The sequence below is a fragment of the Periplaneta americana genome, chromosome 4 (assembly GCF_040183065.1).
Source record: "Periplaneta americana isolate PAMFEO1 chromosome 4, P.americana_PAMFEO1_priV1, whole genome shotgun sequence".
Classification (NCBI taxonomy): Eukaryota; Metazoa; Arthropoda; class Insecta; order Blattodea; family Blattidae; genus Periplaneta; species Periplaneta americana.
Window position 1 is genome coordinate 204266915 of NC_091120.1, and position 24357 is coordinate 204291271.

Genomic DNA, 24357 nt, shown 5'->3' on the forward strand with positions numbered 1-24357 from the left:
TAGCTAAAATTACTATAAGCAGTGTGTGGTTGGTTGTTATGATTCTGTTAAATTCTATCTTTTGAAATAATCATAACAACCAACCACACACTGCTTATAGTAATTTTAGCTAAATTAAGAAATCATGAAAGGTCATACACAAGTGAACAACCCACAACATAATTAAGAACTTAGGTCTTCACAACACACAATGACATAGACCCCATATCTGAAGATGACACACACCGAGTGTCGAAAACGTTAATATAAATCCAAATATTAAGATAAGCACAGGTGGAAAACAAAAATTGATATTATAATTCAATAATGTGAGCTTTTTCTTCTATAGAAAATGCAACATATTTCTGAAACACACTGTACTCTGTACTGTTTATTTCACTGCTAGCAACAGCGGCCGTAAGTTTGTGTGACTGACGTTAGCAAGGACATTAGTGAAAGGGGTGGGAGTCAAGTACATTTAGAAACGCAGGTACAATAAAAATTGAAGTAAAAATAAAATGATGTCCCTGTATAAGGTAACTCATACCACAGTGAGGTTCTCTGACTGCTGAATTCCCGGAGCTTAGTCATAAAATCTGACTCAATAGATGTCAAGTCACTGAGTCGCTGGAGTGAATCGTAGCCGGGAGACTTACCAGAGTCGTGAATCGATTCGTTCGGTCGCTTGCCGGTGGCTCTCAGTCAGTCTGCGCCTGGCCGTCGCTCGTGGCGGACGATGCCGCCGTGCGCGCTGCCATGGAGGACGAGGACTCGCTGTCCAGTAGCGGGGGCCGGCCGCCGCTCTTCCGCTCCCGCTCCCTGCCCCACCTGCGCGGCGGGGGCGGCGCCGACTCGGGGGTGGGCAGCTACAGCGGCAGCGAACCCCTGAGACGCGGAGGCGGCGGCGTGGGGGGCGGCACTCGGATCGTGGCTGCGGAAGTGCGACAACTGTTGACACTGAAACAACACTACTACCCCGAGGGCGGCTGGGGGTGGGTGGTGGTGGCGGCGGGGGTGCTGGTGCAGTTGTTGAGCCACGGGCTGCACGTGGCCTCGGGCGTCCTGCTGGGGGAGGCGGTGCGACGCTTCGGAGGCGACGTCGCTGGGCCGGCCGGTGAGTATTGACAGCTAGAGGGGTTATTGTGATGCTGACAACTGGAGGGAATATGCTATTATGTGCTATTGACATCTAGAGGGATGCGATTGTTTGCTATTGACAACTAGACGGATGTATGGTATTCTGTCGACAACTAGACGGGATTATTGTGATGCTGGCAACTGGAAGGAATATGCTGTGTGCTATTGTTAGTAAAACTGTACTATTGACAACTAGATGGATGTTATTATGTCATGCTGACAACTGGAGGGAACATTCCGTGTGGTATTGACAGCTAGAGGAATGCTATTATTTGCTATTGACAACTAGAGGGGGTTATTGTGTGCTATGGCAGGTAGAGGGATGTTATGGTGAGCTATCGTCAAGTACACGGAGTTATTGTGAAGCTGACAACTGGAGGGAATATGCTATTATGTGCTATTGACAGCTATAGGGATGCTATTGTTTGCTATTGACAACTAGAGGGATTTATGGGATTCTGTCGACAAATAGACGAAGTTACTGTGTGATGCTAACAACTGGAGGGAATATGCTGTGTGCTATTGTTAGTCAAAAGGGGTTATTAGGTACTATTGACAACTAGAGGGAGGTTATTATGTCATGCTGACAACTGGAGGGAACATTTTGTGTGCTATTGACAACTAGAGGAATGCTATTATTTGCTTTTGACAACTAGAGAGGGTTATTGTGTGATGCTGACAACTAAAGGGGGTTATTGTGTGCTATATGTACTACTGACAGGTAGAGGGATGTTATGGTGAGCTATCGACAAGTAGACGGAGTTATTCTGATGCTGACAACTGGAGGGAATATGCTATTATGTGCTATTGTTAGTCAAAGGGGGTTATTAGGTATTATTGACAACTAGAGGGAGGTTATTATGTCATGCTGACAACTGGAAGGAAAATTTTGTGTGCTATTGACAACTATAGGAATGCTATTATTTGTTATTGACAACTAGAGGGGTTATTGTGTGATGCTGATGACTGGAAGGAAAATTTTGTGTGCTACTGACAACTAGAGGAATGCTATTATTTGCTATTGACGACTAGAGAGGGTTATTGTGTGATGCTGACAACTAGATGGGAGTTATTGTGTGATGCTGACAACTGTCGGGAATATGTTATGTGCTCTTGACAGTTAGAGGGAGTTATTGTTATTGACAACTACAGAGAGGTTATTGTGTGCTACCAATATTTGGAGGGATATGTCAGTGTGTTGCTGAAGACTAGAGAACTGAAGATATTAAAGTATTCTCCTGACAATACCTTTCAGGGGGTTATTGTGTGCTATGACAGGTAGAGGGATGTTGTGGTGAGCTATCGACAAGTAGACGGAGTTACTGTGTTGCTTACAACAGGAGGGAATATGCTGTGTGCTATTGACAGCTAGAAGGATGCCATGGTATGCTAACTACAAGACGGGGTTATTGTGTAATGCTAACTACTGGAGAGATTATGCTTTTGATAGTCAAAGAGGGTTATTATGTACTATTGACAACTAGAGGGAAGCTATTTTGTAATGTTGAGAACTGGAGGGAACATTCTGTGTGCTATTGGTAGATAGAGGGATGCTATTGTTTGCTATTGACAACTATAGGAGTTATTTGTGATTCTGACACCTGGAGGATTATGTTTGCGCTATTGACAGTTATACGGATTATTATGTGCTATTGATAATTTGGGAGAGATTATTGTGTGATGTTGACAACTGAAGGGTACATTCAGTGTGCTATTGACAGTTAGAGGGAGTTATTACGTGTTACTGACAATTAGGGAGAGGTTATTGTGTGCTACCGATAATTGGAGGGATGTCAGTGTGTTATTGACGACTTGAGAACTGAAGATATTAAAATAGGCTCCTGGCAGTACCTTTTTGTGTGCTGTAGAAAAATGCATAGATATTACTTTGTACTACTGACAACTGGAGGGACGATACAGTGTGCTATTGAAACTTGAGGGACATGACTTCATTCTATTGGAAAAGATGGAGTATTAAAGTACGCTGCTGACAACTGCAGAAATGATATTTCATGCTACTGACAGTTTTAAGAATGTAATTTTTGCTATTGGCAACTGGTAACATATTATTGTATGCTGCTGACAACTGCAAAGACAATACTTTGTGCTACTGACAACTTTAGATACGATACTGAGTGCTACTGACAATTGAATGAACGATGCTACTGATAATTGAAGATAAAATATTGCTTGCTAATGACAATTAAAGAGACATCACTTCGGCTACTGACAACTCAAAGGGCAGTACTGTATTTCTGGCAACTGGAGATACGATACTGTTTGCTACTGGCCGCTTGAGATATGTTACCGGGTGTTTCTGACAATGGGGGACACGATCTGTGCTAGTAATAGGACTAACTGGAGGAATATTAACTTTGTGCAATTGACAACTTATATTACTGACAACTATAGTGACAACTGGAGGGAGAGTAGTGTATCCTGCTAATATAATCGGAGGGCAAACTGTGTCGTGCCGACAACTGAGACAACAATGTTTGTCAATTCGGTAAAAGTAAGAAGATATTGGTTGGGTCAGCGGTTTAAGCGTGAGTTCTATCTAACCGCGAAACGCGCCTCAACCAGTGTTTTTTATTGCGTTATTTTACGACGCTGTATCAACATCTAGGTTATTTAGCGTCTGAATGATATGAAGGTGATAATGCCGGTGAAATGAATCCGGGGTCCAGCACCGAAAGTTACCCAGCATTTGCTCGTATTGGGTTGAGGGAAAACCCCGGAGAACACCTCAACCAGGTAACTTGCCCCGACCGGGATTCGAACCCGGGCCACCTGGTTTCACAGCCAGACGCGCTGACCGTCAACCAGTGTTGAATGCCGTAACATATTGTGCTGATAAGTTGCAAACATAGCGCATGTGAACTGACAGACGTTGACAGCTGAAGAACGTTGTGTTGGTAAGTCTTCAGGTGACGTCGAGCAAAGCCTATGGCGTCATATATATTCAAGTTAATTCAAGGTATTACTCGTTATACAGTGTGTAAAGAATTCTATGACAATAAAATTACAGATCAAATCTTTATGATAAAAGGAATAGAATTTCCTTTTGCCAGTTTGCGCTATTTCTTTTTCTTTAGTGGAAAATCGACTTTGTCCCTAGGAAAAAATTGAAAAATTGCCATACATTCAGTAGTATTATTTGCCAACACATAGAAAAATTCCTAAACTGCAGCAATGACGGGAAAAATGTGGACAAACTGTTGCCACAGTCTACTATATACAGTCGCGAAGCTCAATATGTAGTAAAAATGCAAACATGGGTAGTTGCCTATCACTAGGATCGCTACTATCGCCTCATCATCACAGATCTCTCCTAGCAGATGACGAAATATGCTACACTTTCGTTGTCGTGTTCTTTTGGAAAAATTAACACCTTCCTTCCATTATTGAAATATTAAATGCATAAAGTTAATTTATTATTTTAATGAAGTATATTAAATTCCACCATAAACTCGAAGATACCTGCAAGAAATAGGTTAATATTATTTTTGTTTGTGCAAAACGAACTGAAATTTACTATAATAGCTTCACTCATTCAAGATTATAGCGATAATTAACTATGAAACCAATTAATATTAATTTGCATTTCCCTTTACAACAATAATAATGGAAATATGAATTAATGGAGTAACTTACGTGTACCGGTACTTGTAGTGTAGGCTTACGTAGTTAACAAAGTGGGATGAGGTTAAGCATTAATAATCACATCAGAATTGGAAATAAAACGTGATCAATAAATTTGGTTGTATCAGACTTACTTTTTCTATGTCTCTAGTAAAGTAACAAATAAAAATAACAACAAAATTAACAGCTATAATTAAAAACATATCCTTTGAAAAAAAAAAAGTAGGCCTAAGTTGTCTGAAAATGTACATTTATTCAAGGAATCAGCTGATACAGACGTAGAATTAGTGCAAACCTTTTGTTTCTCAGCTGCAGGTAATAACAGAACAGGTTTATGTGAAACATCAAATAAAGTTGGAACTGCATTCCAGATTAATTTATTTTTGTTTTCATTCATGAATTGTGTGTTTTCGAAATGAAGAGAGCAAAACTTAATATTATTATACAGATATGCTTCATTCTTTGTCATTAGATCTTTCCTGCACAAGCATCAATGCGAAATACGCAACGACCTAGCACTCGATGGAAATACGACACAGTCCAAAGTCGACCGTGGACAGTCTATTGTTTCTAGTTGCTAACCGCTTGGAGCGCTTTATCTCGAGATTTGCAAAAAATCACCTCAAGCTTCGCTCTGCAAAACTCTCTACTTCCCGCAGTGAATTTTTATTATTTTAGTAGGTTATTTTACGACGCTTTATCAACAGCTTAGGTTATTTAGCGTCTGAATGAGATGAAGGTGATAATGCCGGTGAAATAAGTCCGGGGTCCAGCACCGAAAGTTACCCAGCATTTGCTCATATTGGGGTGAGGGAAAACCCCGAAAAAACCTCAACCAGGTAACTTGCCCCGACCGGGAATCGAACCCGGGCCACCTGGTTTCGCTGCCAGACGCGCTAACCGTTACTCCACAGGTGTGGACCCCTCAGTGAAGCACGCGTCTACATTTCGGAATCAGCCTCGTCAAACTTCCTTTACTTAATAATAATAATAATAATAATAATAATAATAATAATAATAATATAATAATAATAATAATCATAATAATAATCTGTGGCTCTACAGCCCTTTTTAAGGGCCCAGACCGGCCAGCCGACTGCTGACCTCAGGCTCACATGCCGAAACAGAGGTGGACGATCATCCAACTAGAATGGAGGTATCGTGTGGTTAGCACGATGATCTCCCCAGCCGCTATAGCTGGCTTTCGTAACCGGATTTCGTTACCTATCATAGCTCCCCAAGTGCATCACGATGCTGAGTGGCACCGGTCCCATACACTGGCCGAAATTTCATGAAAATTTCTTCCCCCGTGAGGACGCATTCCGTAACGCGAGGAGTCCTAGGCAGGATGCCTTAGACCACGACGTCACGGCGCTGGACTTCATTGCTTAAAGTGATATTGTGTAAGATACAACAGTAATAGACCAAAAGTGTATAGAAATCGGGTTAAAGCGAATAATATTTGCAGAAACCTTTCCACCTGAATAAAGTTGCAGTCAAAGATTTGGTAACAAAGATATGAGGTAGCTTATCAAGTATTACGCAAAAGAGTTGTCCTTTGAGGCAAGTTACTTTTTAAAATGCATTCAAAATTTATATTAAATGTTATTCTTAGTAGCACGTTTCTTGAAAAACCCTGGAGTACAATTTTGATATTGGCTTTCAAAATATCAAGATAAACGATGACCTTTTTAGAATGAATTTTGGAGGTACTTCTACAGAAATGTGGAAGCATAATCTTCAAATGCAACGAAGTAACAAATTTCTGTACAACATCCAACATACAACATACAACATACATTCTACGATTCTACAGGGTATTGGGAAACTTTTCTCTGTGTTGTTGCTATTACCCCAAGCAGTTTAAACCAAAATTAAAACAACACTAGCCAAATTCCAATTCAATTTATTAACATTTATGCATATTGTTACAGACACGCAAGGCTGTATTAAACTCATGGACTCGACAACATCCATCTTGTACCAGTAGCATATATCTACGATTTTCACATTTATCGACCACACCTAATGAAATGCTTTAACAATATACATTTAATAATATAGACATGTTAGTGATAAAATTGATACTGTGTTTTAGATCGTTGTTAAATATCAAGAACAACTGAAGCAGTCCCATCTAACGAAGTCAAAAACTGGCGAACAAGTGTTTACAGTGTTTTTAAAAGTGTTTATAATGTTTCACATTTCTCTGATCACATTTATAGTTTTATATAACTTTTAAATATTTTATATCTTTTAATTGTGCTACATGCACTGCAAGTGATCTTAACCTAATATAACAAGTGTATCATAGACCAACCTAAGTTAAGTTGGAGCAATTCACACTAACATGATCCGAAAACCATCACAAAAAGTTCCATACTATAAGGCAAGGTTTTCAACATAAATGTTCATTTAATACTCTACATCTGAAGATGATATAAATGTATCGAAAACGTTAATGTCAATTATTAACTTTTAAGATAAGCACAGGTGGCACAGTAAATAAAATAATTATAGTCAAATATGAAAACTGAGTTTTTTTTTTTTAATTTGTACCATAGGTGTATACTAATATAACTAAAGAACCCACGAAAATTTATCCTTGTAGCTCTCATGGTTCGTAAGTTATGGGCAAGTTTACGTTTCTGGGGAAGATTAACTCAAAAAGTTCCTTACGTAACAATTTTTTTTCGGTCTCATTTTAATTTGCGAATAGGCCATCACATTTATATCCTGAGTTCCAATGTAGATTCATTAGATCAACCTCTAGAATTTATTTAATATTGTACAGTATAATTTTTTCTTAAAAAATAAAAAAAAATTAAGAAACAGAAAAAAAGATATTGAAATTGTATTCACCATAAAACGCAGAGCTATTTTTATTCACTACATATCTGTGAACTTAAATACCAAGTTTGAACTGTCTATCACAAAATCTGCTTCGCAAGGAACATTTTATAGGAATGGAAATGCTGAAAATTTAAAGTGTGAGAAAACAGCAATGAAAGATTTGAATACATTACTCATATTAAAATCCTCCTGGTTTTCCAGTGAACCTGTGGGAATATCTAACAATCAAAGTAGCGCGGTATATTGAAACAAAAGTCAATGAAAATGCAAATAAATCCGAATTGCAAAACTGAGCGTCTCGGAGCTGGAATTTAAAGCATCACAGGACATTTAAAATTGGCGTATGAACTTTAAAAATGACGGTACAGAACCGGTGGTGCTAATTTTTTTGATAGAGGGAGGTATGCAGTATTTTATAATTTCAAAAAACAAAATTGTGATTAAAGCAAAAAATTAAATTTACATGAAAATTCAATCAAAATTTAGTGTAATATTAACCTGTGCACGAGAGCTTTAGAAACGGCGTCGTCACAACGGCTGATAGAACCATAAATGAACATTAAATTTTATGGAATGTATTCTTTGCATACAAAGGATATTTTAATGATTTGAAAATTCATTAGTTTTTCATCATATTTAACGATCCTCTCTCATTAAACGTTTTATTATAAAAAATGGAAAAAATGATTTTGGGCAACTACTAAATGTACATAAGCCAAATAGAAATGACCGGGGCGAAACTGAAATACAAACTGCTGAACCATTTATACCCGAACCCACACTTTCTGAAGTTGAAATTGCGGTAGGAAATATGAAAAAGTACAAGTCTCCACGTATCGATCAAATTTCAGCAGAATTAATACAAGAGGGTGGAAACGCATTATCTAGCGAAATGTATAAACTTGTACTTGCTATTTGGGAAAGGGAAATTGTGCCAGAACAATGGAAGGAGTCCATAATCGTACCTATTTTTAAGAATGGGAACAAGACTGACTGTGGTAACTTTCGAGGAATATCACTTTTGTTGACGTCGTACAAAATTTTGTCCAATATTCTTTTGAGAAGATTAACTCCGTACGTAGATGAAGTTATTAGGTTTTAGGCGGTTTTAGGCGTAATAGATCGACTATTGATCTGATTTTTTGTATTCGACAGATAATGGAGAAAAATGGGAGTATAAGGGTACAGTACACGAGTTATTCATAGATTTCAAAAAGGCATATGACTCGGTTAAGAGAGAAGTTTTATGTAATATTCTTATTGAATTTGGTATTCCCAAGAAACTAGTTCGAGTAATTAAAATGTGTCTCAATGACACTTACAGCACAGTCCGTATAGGCCAGTTTCTATCAAATGCTTCTCCAACTTCATAAACTTCAAATGAACAGTAGGTATCTATTAATGACAGTGTTACCTGCAGAGGGGAAATTTTCTTCGACGTGAGGCGAAATCGTAGGAAATTGATTGTTAGATTGTATGACTTTGGATGTTTGAGGTTATGATTCGTATGAAATAAATTAAAGATCATTATGCATGTTGTATTATTAAGAGTTATTTTATTCGCATCCTTTATGCTGTGTTGCGGTTTGCATCGGCGCGCTCCCGCTAAGGAGGTAGATGCGCTTAAGTGTATTACAGAAATGGTGATATATTTTTCACGAATAGGTGCCCGCGTTAAAGAAATACGTACATTTTAATTGCACAGAATGTGAAGACTATAGTTGCATGACGTTTCACCATCTTTGTAATCTTTCCAACGATTAGTAATCTGTAACAGCAAGGCTGTTAACTATGTTATCGAATGTCTTAGACCTTCTCGTGTCATGAATTTTGCTTTGCATAACTTCGAAATCAGCGATGTTGGATGGACTTCATGTCTTAAAAAAATTATAACATTCTCGACAGAATTTTGTTTTATCATTGTCATATTTTAAATAAACTGCGCAGAACTTACTTTCACACGTGGAAGATAAACTTTCTCAAACAATTTCTGGTAATAAATATAGGTTAGAAAATTAAAAAAAAAAAAAAAAAAACATTAATAAATAAGTATGAAAGTGCCTTGCTTTTTATGCAATATAACTACCAGACTGTAGGCATACAATAAAAGTAAATAATTACAATATCTTCGTCTATTACTCCTCATTCCAGCCATAATAATGATAGTGACTCCCAAACCTCAAAGAGAGAGTCCTAGAGTGGCCAACGCGTAACATCCAAGATTTCCCAAGCTTTGTGTGTTGTTGTTGCCAGGCAACGACCTGTTTACTGAATCACCATGGTTACACAACGCCTTATTGCAGTCATTTGTCTTTTAGATACTATGAATACATCTGGCCTAAAATTTTGCGTATTTCTATGTGGATTCTTTTGTTTTGAAAGAAATATTTCTCGAATAGATTTTAGCTTATAGTATGTAAATTAACAATTTATCAATCGCCGCTCTGAATCAGTTACAGTGGTCGTACTTCAGGGGTTTTCGGTCTTCCAGACAAGTTGCGCTGTGCTTTTTACTTTCCTGCTGTTATGAGATGTGTAGAGTTTGACGAACTATTGCATAAGTTGACAGGATGACAGATTTCTGCAGCTGGAAGTAGATGGTAGGAGGAATCCTGATCTTATCCAAGCTGCTGGATCTTAAGGGACACTACTTCTGCATGTAGTTGGCCCCACGTGGGTTTTATTTCGTCTGCTAAGTCCATGGTAGACTTTTCAGTTCAGGTTGTTCTGAGATGTGTCTGCTAGACATTCCTCTATCAACAAAAGTTATATCCTGCCTGTTATTCCGTGTTTTCTGTATATGTCGTATTTTTATTACAGTGGAGTTTACATTTAGGATGGTATGTTATTTTTTAAAGTTGGCATCGTCTATTTAGACGTGAGATACGAGAGAGAAAAATTGTAAAGCTTTGGCATAAAAAGTTTACACTGACGTTACTCGTGATACCATGGAAACGAAGTGTAAGTGGTTTTCCGTGCAGTCCGTCTTGCTCCACCATCTGCTTAAAATGCGTTGTCTTAAACTAAACTTAACTTTCCCATTACTTACTTACTTACTTACTTGTGGCTTTTAAGAAACCCGGAGGTTCATTGCCGCCCTCACATAAGCCCGCCATTGGTCCCTATCCTGAGCAAGATTAATCCATTCTCTATCATCATATCCCACCTCCCTCAAATCCATTTTAATATTATCTTCCCATCTACGTCTCGGCCTCCCCAAAGGTCTATTTCCCCTCTGGCCTCCCAACTAACACTCTATATGCATTTCTGGATTCGCCCATACGTGCTACATGCCCTGCCCATCTCAAACGTCTGGATTTAATGTTTAACTTTCCCATTAACCTTTGCAATTTGGACAGACGGAGCTGAACCCGGCTACTGGTGGCCTGGAATACAGCAAAGCCAAAAGTACTTATTCTTAATAGAGGCTGTTCATCAAGTCCCACCTCCGTCCATCTTAAACTATTCATTGATTGATTGATTCATTCATTCATTCATTGAATTCAAGCAAGAGGCCTAGTCATGGAAATATTGAGTATACGGGTTATGTTGATTGTAGTCTAGTCAGCTGTTCGAAGATAGGTCTGAACCTCATAATTGACACCAATAAGGCATCACTCGTGAAGCAACTAAGCCAGGAGATAATGGATTAGAGTGGTCAGTTATTTCCCCCTCCATTGCATACATCACTGACTAGCTACATATTACACGAATCAGACTTCAGATGCATACAAACAATTGTTCTTCCCCCGACACATATCGTCAAGTGAGATGTACTGCCTGATAACATTAAACAAAAAATTTTTACTTTTTATCTTGCTCCGAAATAAAAATATTAGGTGAATATTACTAACATGCGTATCCTAAATCTGAATTTAAATTTCAAATGGCCCCATCACGTACCATTTTCCGGGGAAAATAAATTGAATTTTTCATGACAAAACTTGTTAGTTTTTAATTTTTCACTGCTACTGATAAAATTACAACACACTAGGGATTCAAAATTCTTCATAATACTTGAAAAATGTGTAGTGGATACAAAAATGATGTTACATAGTTTAAAACACAACAACGATAAAAAATATTTCATGCATATAATGAGAAAAATCTTGGAATTTTGAACTTATATTTAAAATAATTTTCTGGATGACTTCTGTTTATAATTAATCCCAAGACTCTATTTTACAAGGAATCAGCAATAGTCTGCAAGCAAGCTGGATGATGATCTTCCTTTATATCGCCTTTCCATTTCAGATATTCCTTGATGAAATCTTTCCCCATGCTCGTCGCTTACCGCTCCAAAGTTAGGAGGAAAGAAATCCAAATCAGAGTGTAAAAAGTGTATTTTGAGAGGCATATTACACTCCATTTTGTCATATGCGCTTAACATGGTTTCCATAACAAGTTCTATGTAGTTGTCTGCCCTAGAATTTCCCAGAAAATTTTAGCAAACGTCTTTGAAACCGTGCATTGCCATTCTTTCTCTAACGGAAAGTTTTTACTCAAACAAAGGGTCAGCCATTACTTTGTGAATTTATGGACTATGAAAATGCCCTCTTTTAATTTGCCTTCACTCAAACTGGTAAATTTTTCCTTTAAATACTGAAAACCACACCCTTGTTTGTTCATTGCATACACCTCACTTTGAACTGTTATGAAATTTACTTAATAGAAGGGACCAATATCTGTTTATTTATTAGAAGTACAAAAGAACATGCCAACAATCATAAGAAAGCAGAAATAAGTCATAAACTCATAAAATGCATTAGCTTTTGTTTTGGTTTATACCCCCAACGCTTGTCAGTTGTTTCCTGGGGGAGCGCTTAACGAAAAGTGAAATCATAGTATATCTTAAAAACCTTACGTGATACGAAGAAAAGAGATGCATTTTCGGATTCGGCGCACATCAAACTATAAGGGACACATTGTTTTAAGTCGGAGCAAAATTCTTATTGTTCAATATAATAGATGTACATATCAGCCAGAACCTCAAAGATTTTGGGTTATGTATATAAATATGAAATATAATTTTGTCATCTAACTTTGGTTGTTTCAGGATGAACTTGTAATTTCTTATGCCACCTTCATGAAGTTCTCTGTTTCGAAAAAGAGATACTCCTGAGTTACCCTTATTATTATTATTATTATTATTATTATTATTATTATTATTATTATTATTATTATTATTGGAATTGAACGGGTTACATCAGCTGCTTGTCTATGCGGATGACGTGAATATGTTAGGAGAAAATACACAAACGATTAGGGAAAACACGGAAATTTTACTTAAAGAAAGTAAACCGATCGGTTTGGAAGTAAATCCCGAAGAGACAAAGTATATGATTATGTCTCGTGACCAGAATATTGTACGAAATGGAAACATAAAAATTGGAGATTTATCCTTCGAAGAGGTAGAAAAATTCAAATATCTTGGAGCAACAGTAACAAATATAAATGACACTCGGGAGGAAATTAAACACAGAATAAATATGGGAAATGCGTGTTATTATTCGGTTGAGAAGCTCTTATCATCCAGTCTGCTGTCCAAAAATCTGAAAGTTAGAATTTATAAAACAGTTATATTACCGGTTGTTCTGTATGGTTGTGAAACTTGGACTCTCACTTTGAGAGAGGAACAGAGATTAAGGGTGTTTGAGAATAAGGTGCTTATCAAAATATTTGAGGCTAAGAGGGATGAAGTTACAGGAGAATGGAGAAAGTTACACAACACAGAACTGCACGCATTGTATTCTTCACCTGACATAATTAGGAACATTAAATCCAGACGTTTGAGATGGGCAGGGCATGTAGCACGTATGGGCGAATCCAGAAATGCATATAGAGTGTTAGTTGGGAGACCGGAGGGAAAAAGACCTTTGGGGAGGCCGAGACGTAGATGGGAGGATAATATTAAAATGGATTTGAGGGAGGTGGGATATGATGATAGAGACTGGATTAATCTTGCACAGGATAGGGACCGATGGCGGGCTTATGTGAGGGCGGTATGTATTATTATTATTATTATTATTATTATTATTATTATTATTATTATTGCTCTAGTGGTCTATTAATAAGGTCGACCCATCTCTTCAGACTTCACATGTGGGCTGTAAAATATCTTTGTGAACTTCTTTCAAAACCTTTTTTGCCCTCTGCAATATCAGCGGTATTCGAAATATGGCTTCGCTCGAGGAGATTTCAAGGAACGTATGGATACATTTTTAGTGCTGGGAATAGTTTTGTTTACTTCGAATTTTTAAGCCTCATTTCCGTTTCTTGTGTGTTATAAACAGTTTCTCTATTGTTATGTTTATGTTTGACATTTATGACCGGTTGCACCAACTTTCGTAACATCATAATTGACGAAAGTTGAATAAACAGTTGCTAATTTTGTAACGTCTCTAAGTTAGAACTGTGTCATCGACACTAATAGAAAAAAGACGATCAGTCAGTTTAGCTGTTTTTCATTCCACACACAGGGTGTTTAAGAAGGCCAGTCGTGTTTCGTAGAAGGAGCGTGATAAGGACTGGTTATGAAAACACGTTCTTTTGAAATTAGTGTTAGATGCGAAACTTCAAACCTAACGAGAAAGATACTTATGAAATTTAATTGGAGATTACAGACACATCATTGAAAGAGAAATAGCTGAGTGAAATTCCCTATACAGTGGTTGTATGGTAAAGAAACAAGTACATTATGCGCCAAAACAAACAGCACTGAAATTATCGTTCATCTGCTGTCCACGTTTCCCTGGCAACGATGTACAGGGACATCATTTTATTTTTACTAACATTTTTAATATTAACTTGCCTATACCTCTGGATCAACGCCGTTTGCTACCCCGTTCCACGAGTGGAGTTCGATGATACTGACGTAAAATACAAACAAATCACTTTACTAGGTATAGGAGGGAAGAAAAGTAGTTCATCCATTTACGTAAACTAGGAAATATCGCGCTTTTGAGTTTGATCATTTTCGTTAGGTTTTTGTTTAATCAAAATACAGTACTGTATTAACAATGAGTGTTTTTACTCACGAACTGAGTTATCCATGCGAACGTATTCATTATGCAGTGTATATTATACTGTCTACAGCACATTAGCATACAATATAGAGAATGAAGTTAAATTGAAAAATAATCATAATATGGATATTTAAACACATTTTTAAAATGGTGGCCGTTCATTTCGATACAGGCTTCACTTCTAATGTGCATATTATCGCACATAGACTACTGTACCTAATCCCAATTACCAGTTTCGTCCTTCGTACTAGTAACTCATGTTGAAATAATTCTGTACCTACTCTATAAAAGAATACCTTACGTACTGTAAATTCAATCTTCACTTCTGCCCGATCCGAAAAGATAAAATTACTCAGACATGCTATCTACTGTCCGTCCAAGTGGTTATGCCGCAGGATCGTAGAAAGGGAGGAAATCACGTGACAGTTAATTACTTAACGAGGCCCTTTCATTTAAGTTATTTTAAACAATTGTATAATATTACGTAGACGTCCAATTCCTAACAGAAATTAATATTCTCAGGAAAAAGCTAAGACAGCCCAGCCACTAGCTGGCGAATAAAAGCTGGTAGGGGAAACCGGGATACGACGTAGGCAAATGGACGACAGTACCTGTGAAAAATGATTCAATATTGAAACCTCTTTCGTCACTGGAAAATGCGAACATATTTTTGGAACGTACTGTTTACTATGACCGTAAGGCTACTATGACTGTTTATGCGATCTTGGATCTGTGTGGAGGACGGTTGAACTTCATTAGTAGAAGGGGTGGGAGTGAAGTACATTAAAAAACTCAGTTACAATAAAAATTGAAATAAAAATAAAATGATGTCCCTGTATTTATTGTATACAATAGTTCGACATATTGTGAATTCAGTGTTGTGTTGATTTCTGCAATTATTACGGGTTCTCACAACAGAGAAGATGTTTATTGTCCAGCATTATTTCCGGTCATACGGAGTACCGAATTACAAATATACTCTGGAAATCAAGAGAAGTCATTATAACATGCAAGGTGACATAAGACTGATCCCGTACGACGGATCTTCTCGACGACAGCTGATATTGTTGTGTTATTTGGTGCCGCATTGTTAAATCGCTCTTTAACGTTGTGCAACCTCGGCACATTCTGATGCCCCACTTCGTATGACCGGAAGTAATACTGGACGATAAACACCTTCCCCTCTGTTGTGAGAACCACAATTGCAGAAATCAACACAACACTGAATTCATAATATGTGAAAGTATTACATGCTATAAAAATATACTTCGTTGCTATGGAAACGTGGACAGCAGATAAGCGATGATTTAAGTGTCGTTTGTTTTGGCGCATACCGTATAATGGACAAGACAAATACTTTCTCAATATAGGTAGCTACATTTTACAACAATTCAGTTGCTTTACCATGTTGCTAATGATATTGTAGGTATGCCATTATCCATAAAATAACACTTGCTATTAATTTGTGATGAGTTACATTCCAGTGCCGTGCATTTAGTTTAGACTTTAGGGGTGCTGTTCATAGACATTTCGCTAGCCCGAGCTACGAGCGTGCTAAACAGGATTCATATTATATCATATCGCTAACGCTGCTTTATGAATACGAAAAACGTTAGTTCGCTGATCATCCACCGAAAGCCCGCGCTAAGAATGTCTGTTTCCGATACAACAGCTTGCCAGTAAAATTTTCGTTCTTTTCACGGCCTTAACTCTGACAGAAAAAATTAATTAATAATCATTATTATTACTACTACTGCTACAGGTACTGTGAAAATAATTTACGAAATTCATGTTAACGGTACTATCAGTTTAGAACAGCATTTTAAGTAAATATTTATTTATTTATTTATTTACTTATTTATCTATTCATTTATTCACTGATTTATTTCCCTGCATATTTATTAACACATTTATTTACACACTTATTTTATTATTTTATTTACTCATTTATTTGTATTTATTTACTTATTTATGTATTTATATACGTACTTATTTACTTATTTATTTATTTACACATTCACATTTATTTACTTATTTTTCTATTTATTTATTTCCTTGCATATTTATTCACTTATTTATTTGCCTGCATATTTCTTAATATATTTATTTACGTACTTATTTACTTATTTTATTTATTTACACATTCACATTTATTTACTTATTTTCTATTTATTTATTTCCTTGCATATTTATTCACTTATTTATTTGCCTGCATATTTCTTAATATATTTATTTACGTACTTATTTACTCATTTTATTTATTTACACATTCACATTTATTTACTTATTTTTCTATTTATTTATTTCCTTGCATATTTATTCACTTATTTATTTGCCTGCATATTTCTTAATATATTTATTTACGTACTTATTTACTCATTTTATTTATTTACACATTCACATTTATTTACTTATTTTTCTATTTATTTATTTCCTTGCATATTTATTCACTTATTTATTTGCCTGCATATTTCTTAATATATTTATTTACGTACTTATTTACTTATTTATTTATTTACACATTCACATTTATTTACTTATTTTTCTATTTATTTATTTCCTTGCATATTTATTCACTTATTTATTTGCCTGCATATTTCTTAATATATTTATTTACGTACTTATTTACTTATTTTATTTATTTACACATTCACATTTATTTACTTATTTTTCTATTTATTTATTTCCTTGCATATTTATTCACTTATTTATTTGCCTGCATATTTCTTAATATATTTATTTACGTACTTATTTACTTATTTATTTATTTACACATTCACATTTATTTACTTATTTTTCTATTTATTTATTTCCTTGCATATTTATTCACTTATTTATTTGCCTGCATATTTCTTAATATATTTATTTACGTACTTATTTACTTATTTTATTTATTTACACATTCACATTTATTTACTTATTTTTCTATTTATTTATTTCCTTGCATATTTATTGACTTATTTATTTGCGTGCATATTTCTTACTATATTTATTTACGTACTTATTTACTTATTTTATTTATTTATTTAATCATATTTATTTACTTATTTATCTAATTTATTTACTTGCATATTTATTAACTGATTTATTTTCCTGCGTATTTATTAACATATTTATTTACGTATTTCTTTTATTTATTTATTCGTTTATTTATTTATTTGCTTGCATATTTATTAACATATTTACTTACGAACTTATTCACTTATTTATTTATTTATTTATTTATTTATATTTAATTCCTTATTTATCTTTTTACTTATTTATTTACGTACTTATTTACTTATTGTGTTTATTAATTCATATTAATTTACTTATTTATATATTTATTTATTTGCGTATTTATTTACTTATTTATCTATTTATTTATTCATGTATTGATTTACTTGCATATATTTTATTCACTTATTTATTTGCCTGCATATTTATTAACATATTTATTTACATACTTATTTAGTTATTTTATTTATTTATTCATTAATTAATTTATATTTATTTACTTATGTATTTATTTATTTACTCATTTACTTAATTGTCAGCATAGTTATTAATATCGCTCTCTTTCAGGTGAGTGCTAGAATTTTGTATATTTACAACTTATTTTTCTAGCAAAAAATGTATTATTATTATTATTATTATTATTATTATTATTATTATTATTATTATTATTATTATTATAAGAAAATAGCAGTTTGGTACAAATCGCAAAATTAATTTTTTTTAAATTCACAGTTCCAAAAACTTTTTTAGCTTATGTAAGTAAAATGGTTTTTCTCTTATATCGAAGAGCAATTTTCAGACATTATGCAAATAAAATTTAATCAAAATAGAGCTTAAAGGTATGGGGGAATAAAATGTACAAAACATAAACATTATGAGGGTCGAAAGTGTATATATAATCCCTTATAGCTACCGAAATTTCAGTACTTACAACATGGTTGTAAGTAAATAAATAACGTAAATAGCTAACATAAGTAAATTTATAACCATAATTTACCTTAATAATATAAAGAAAAAATACAAAGTACTTGTACCTCCCGAGTGAGCAGAGCCCGTGTTTGAATGTGCAGTAGAGAGAAACATCTGTAGACGTGTAGAAATATGACAATTTATTGTTGATGTTCTCAATACACAATATGTTGACGCATTTGGTGATTTCGAGGTATGAATTATAAATTCTAAGGCTTTTACCAAAGAAAAAATTTAATGTAAACAAGGTAATGACTGTACGAAACACAAAACGCAGATTTAAGTTTCATTCGGAAGTTATTAGCAATCGGTTTTGGCCAGCCCTAGCGGAGTGACCCACGTCGCGCCTCCCTGCAGCCAGCGCCCCACGCGGCGGTCCCGTTACTCGAACCCGAGGCTCGCCTATAGCGCTCGGCGCCGCAAGTCTTCCGTAGTTCTTCGTGCTGACGCTACCACGATTGGGAGATCAGCCAATCGGCTGAAGATTTCGTAGCGGACACCGGACCTTAGGCCCGTAACACACTTGAAGAGTTTCCGCCAGCGAGAAATGTGTTGCGAGAAAATTCGAAGATTGATACCATGGATTCAAACGGACGTCCACACACTGGAAGAGATTCTCGTTCGAGGCAAAAACCTCGCGCGAGTTTCTCGCTGGCATCGGTAGCTCAGCGAATTTTCTTGACACATTTATCAAAGATGTTTCACATTTATACTCTTTATGACGATTGAATGTAGAAAAAGATATCACAGGTGGCGATGAATTATATTGTTTTTATTTGAAAACTAGCCGTACCCGTGCGCTCCGCTGCACCCGTTAGAAATAAATATAAAGTAATTACATAATTAAAATACTACATTTAATCCAGGGAACATTCGTGTTTGATAGAAGGATAATATGTTACTTAATTTAAATTGTATGAAAAAAATTAAAATGCGATCATTTTGATCCAGAGACCACTCATTTGGTCATAAAAATTATTTTAGGAAATACAGGAAACGAATGTACAGAATAGCCTATCAAATTTTTCTGTCCATAAGAAGCTATTTTAATCTTACCTGTCCTCGATTCACTTAGAAGTTACTGTAATAACATTATAGCATTATGTCCATCTAGAGAAACTACACTTTCCAATGGTGAATTAATATACAAATCGGTTAATTTAGCTTCCGATATTACTTCATACAAACACAGAAACATCCTCTGTAGGCTATGTTTCATAGCTTTCGATTGTTGTTGCCCAAGGCCCCTTGTAGACGAAGTCATTTGTTTTTTATTTCATTACACCGCCTTAGATGGCGTTGTTATTGTAATTTTGAAACTCATTTATCTAATTAAATATCGGTCCTATCAAAATTTTGCATAGAATGAAACTTATCGGAAATTATTTTTAAAGAAACTTTTGTTATGTAATGTTTTTCATGAAAATTAATAATAAGGGAGATATTTCGATTTATTTAATTCAAACCTCCTTATAACTCCCCTTTTAAATAAAATATTTTGAATGCCATATAGCCTAAAATCTAAGTTACAACAAACTTAATTTATATTCCAATTTTCACATAAATCGGTTTAGCCATTATCGCGTGAAAAGGTAACAAACATCTAGACAGACATACAGACAGACATACAAACAAAAATTTCAAAAAAGCGATTTTCGGTTTCAGGGCGGTTAATTATATATGTTAGGACCAATTATTTTTGGAAAATCGAAAATTACCAGAATAATGTTGGCTACAGATTTATTATTAGTATAGATGAATAAAGATGGTTGATAATTTCAGTCAGAAACTTATCGAACTTGTACGATGTCACCCGTAGGCCTATTTATATGATACACGGGATGAAAACTATAAAAACACGAAACTTAAAGAAGAAATCTGGAGACAAATATCAGATTATCTGAAAATAAATAGGGCTATATTTCATTTTGATGAGATTTAATAGTATTAATTAAACATTTGAAATAATGTATCTATGTCTTAAGAGTGTACATAATTTTAATCAGAACATAGCAAAGAATCCTCTATCATATCATGAATGGCAAAAAAAACTTGTGTTCCATTCAACCTGAAATAACGCCTAAACGTATCATCATTCAAATCGGAACCAGTGTCCAAAACTCGCCCTTATTTTCGTAAGATGCAATGTGATTTTCAGATATTTCTGGCTTTAATTTTAGGCCTACTTTTTCTTTTCATTAACAAAATATGTTCATGCAACTCCATTTCCTCATCATCTGAATACTCAGACTCAACATAGCGTTCGTACGTAATTTGTAAAGTACGACAATACACTTACAGGTTATATATTTAAGTACGACAATATACGTAAATACATAACCTGTAATATTTCCCCCAACGAGTGATTACTATAATCAGAAAAATGCTTTCTGCATGAAGGCAGTGCATAGATGATCATAGCGAGGTGTGATCTGTGATAGCGAGAACTCGCCAAGTGTGTGGAGGAAGGCTCTTCGCCTCTTTCTCACAACACATTTCTCGCTAGCGAAAACTCTTCAAATGTGTTACGGTCCTTACTGCGACGTTGTAGAAGATGTTGGCAAGATTAACTGCTGTAAAGAATAACTACTTGTAGTTTTACTAAGATGTACCGAAGTACAAATGATACGTCCGTGCAGGAATTCTGTGTTACCATATGATGAAGGAACTAGAATCCGGTGTGGCTTAGTGGATAAAGCGTCAGCACGTAGAGCTGAAAAACCGGGTTCTAGTCCCGGTGTCGGAGAGAATTTTTCTCCGTTCTACCCATCCTCCATCACTTGTCATTTTCTTGTGACTGAAGACGAACGGAAAACAGGGTTTCTTCAAGACCGCTGACATCTCTTTTCCTACGTGGACCACACAAGCTTCATTTGTTTTATGTGCTGTTACTGTTACTATAGAAACACTACAAAACATTCTCGGTAACGAAATTATGGGAACAACTGGATAATATGCGCGGTACAGCAACGCTGACTACACTGGCCACTAGTGACCGGGCCGTATGAAACAAAAAACAATCGAAATGGTGGTAATGAATTTATTATTATTATTATTATTATTATTATTATTATTATTACTATTATTATTATTATTATTATTATTATTATTATTATTATTATTATTTAGGTGGTAGAGAAAGTGAGTACAAATTAAAATTATACAACAGAAATGTTTCTAGCCAGGCTCGTGTACGGTGTGGTCTTAGCCAATAATCTATACTAATAATACATCCGTAGCCAAAATTTTTCTGATAATTTTCGATTTTCCAAAAATAATAATTCTTAACATATATAATTAACCACCCTGAAACCGAAAATCGCTTTTTTGAATTTAGGCTATATGCCATTCAAAATATTTTATTTAAAAGGGGGGTTTAAGGTGGCTTGAATTAAATAAATCGATATATCTCCCTTATTATTAATTTTGATGAAAAATGTTACATAACAAAAGTTTCTTTAAACATAATTTCCGATAAGTTTTATTCTGTGCAAAATTTTGATAGGACTGATATTTAATGAGATAAATGAGTTTCAAAATTAGAATAACAACGCCATCTAAGGCGGTGTAATGAAATAAAAAACAAATGACTTCGTCTATAAGGGGCCTTGGACAACAACAATCGAAAGCTATGAAACATAGCCTACAGAGAATGTTTCTGTGTTTGTATGAAGTAATATCGGAAGCTAAATTAACCGATTTGTATAATGAATTATTATTTCACCATTGGAAAGTGTAGTTTCTCTAGATGGACATAATGCTATAATGTTATTACAGTAACTTCTGAGTGAATCGAGGACAGGTAAGATTAAAATAGCTTCTTATGCACAGAAAAGTTGATAGGCTATTCTGTACATTCGTTTCCTATATTTCCTAAAATAATTTTTATGACCAAATGAGTGGTCTCTGGATCAAAATGACCGCATTTTAATATTTTAAATACAATTTAAATTAAGTAACATATTAAACGATTTATCCTTCTATCAAACACGAATGTTCCCTGGATCAAATGTCCTATTTTAATTATGTAATTACTTTATATTTATTTCTAACGGGTGCAGCGGAGAGCACGGGTACGGATAGTAAGAGTAATATGTTTAAAGTTACAAATTGTTTGTTAAGTACAATATAGTATAATTTAAATTAGTACATGGAGAATGAAATGAAATCTTATGTTCAAATTAATAAGTTTCGTGACGTGACGCTCGCGACAGGAAGAGTTTGGCTGTGAGATAACTGCGCATGCGCTGACTTGGTTAATAAAAACCTAAACTAACCGAACCTAACCTTCGTAAATGTGAGACGTGTAACCGAAGAAAGAAGAAAATAATAAAAAATAACAGTATGTAATGCTAACGTCAATATTTAAAAATATTGATAAGGAACAACATAATTCTAAGAGAATATATTTCAAAATATTAATAAGCTTCATCACTGTCTAGAAGCAAATGTAGTAAATGAATGACTAGGTATTCTCTACAACATGCTGATTCAGATACTCCGACACTGGAGACCCGAGTTCGAAACACCACGGGTCAAAATTAAACTCACGGTGAACAAAGATAATCGTATTACTATGATGTACCAAAGTACATACGATATGTCCGTACAGGAATTCTGCGTTACCATATGGTGAAGAATGGTTTAAACGGAGAAAATCTCTTCGGTACCGGGATTCGAACCCTGGTTTTCAGCTCTACGTGCTGACGCTTTATCCACTAAGCCACACCGGATTCTAATTCCGATGCCGGATTGAATCCTTGTCAGTTTAAGGGGCGGCAGAGGTGAATATTTCAAAATCCGATTTGTTTGAAATTGATCATGAATACTAAGTATGTTATTAGTAATGGACATACCAAGTTTCAACTTTCTAAAACTTTATATCGTTTGATATAAAATGCTCCATGCACCATATTATAAGAAATTTTCAATATTTCTTTTTATTTATATGTTCTGAGAAGGTATATAAATAATGATAAGTATTAGTTTATTATGGGAATAATATAGTAATACAGTTATCTTGGTTTTAATTTCATACTTTTAAGGGCACAAAATCAAAAACTAACATCGGAATATCAAAATAAAGATAATAAAAATGGAAAAAACCAAATTTTCATTTTTTCTTCAGTTTGTTCGAAAATTTCACCTCTGCCTCCCCTTAAGTTAATAAGATATCTTGGTGCGGATTTTCTCGGACTACGTCAATTAACTGTCATCCCAAAATGTTTCCATAATTCATCGTAACTGTTCCCCATTCAATGGGTTGAAAGTCGTTTAGTTTCAGCAATTTTCTTCGTAACAATATTCGAAACGCAACTCGCCTGAATTACGACGCTAATATACAATCAGGGCACGTTTAAAGGGGGCATAGCCCCCTGCTTCTGTCGTAAAACTTCAGAGATAAACCTCGGCTTATCGGATAGTTACAGGTGCAATTTCTGTGAAGCTAATTTCGGACAGTTGCGTGTAGGCCTACCTAGTGACGCACACCGAGGTCCGATTAAGGCATTAAGGGTACACCGAAGTGACATGTGTAAATTTTAAAATATTACACGTACAGTCTGCATTTTTGCAAACACATTACTTCGTATATACATATTATGAATAGAAAATTTCACCTCAATTCGTAAGATTTTGTTCATTTTTTAAAGAGTTGGATGACGTCATCGTATTAACTAAAATTGTGACCAGATGTAAACATTTCACGTTATAAAAGTAAAATACGGCTAAGAATGCCGCCACCAATAGAGGGGAT

At 35.0% G+C, this 24357-nt stretch overlaps 1 protein-coding gene across 1 annotated transcript in view; it reads left to right on the forward strand.

The window, feature by feature from the left end:
- Positions 1-524: 524 nt before the first annotated feature.
- Positions 525-24357, forward strand: part of LOC138698658 (monocarboxylate transporter 2-like) — a 280932-nt gene continuing 257099 nt past the window's right edge. The window contains exon 1 of the mRNA XM_069824802.1: positions 525-1093. Within this exon, the coding sequence (XP_069680903.1) occupies positions 736-1093 (358 nt within the window). The 5' untranslated portion in view covers positions 525-735. The remainder of the gene's footprint in view (positions 1094-24357) is intronic.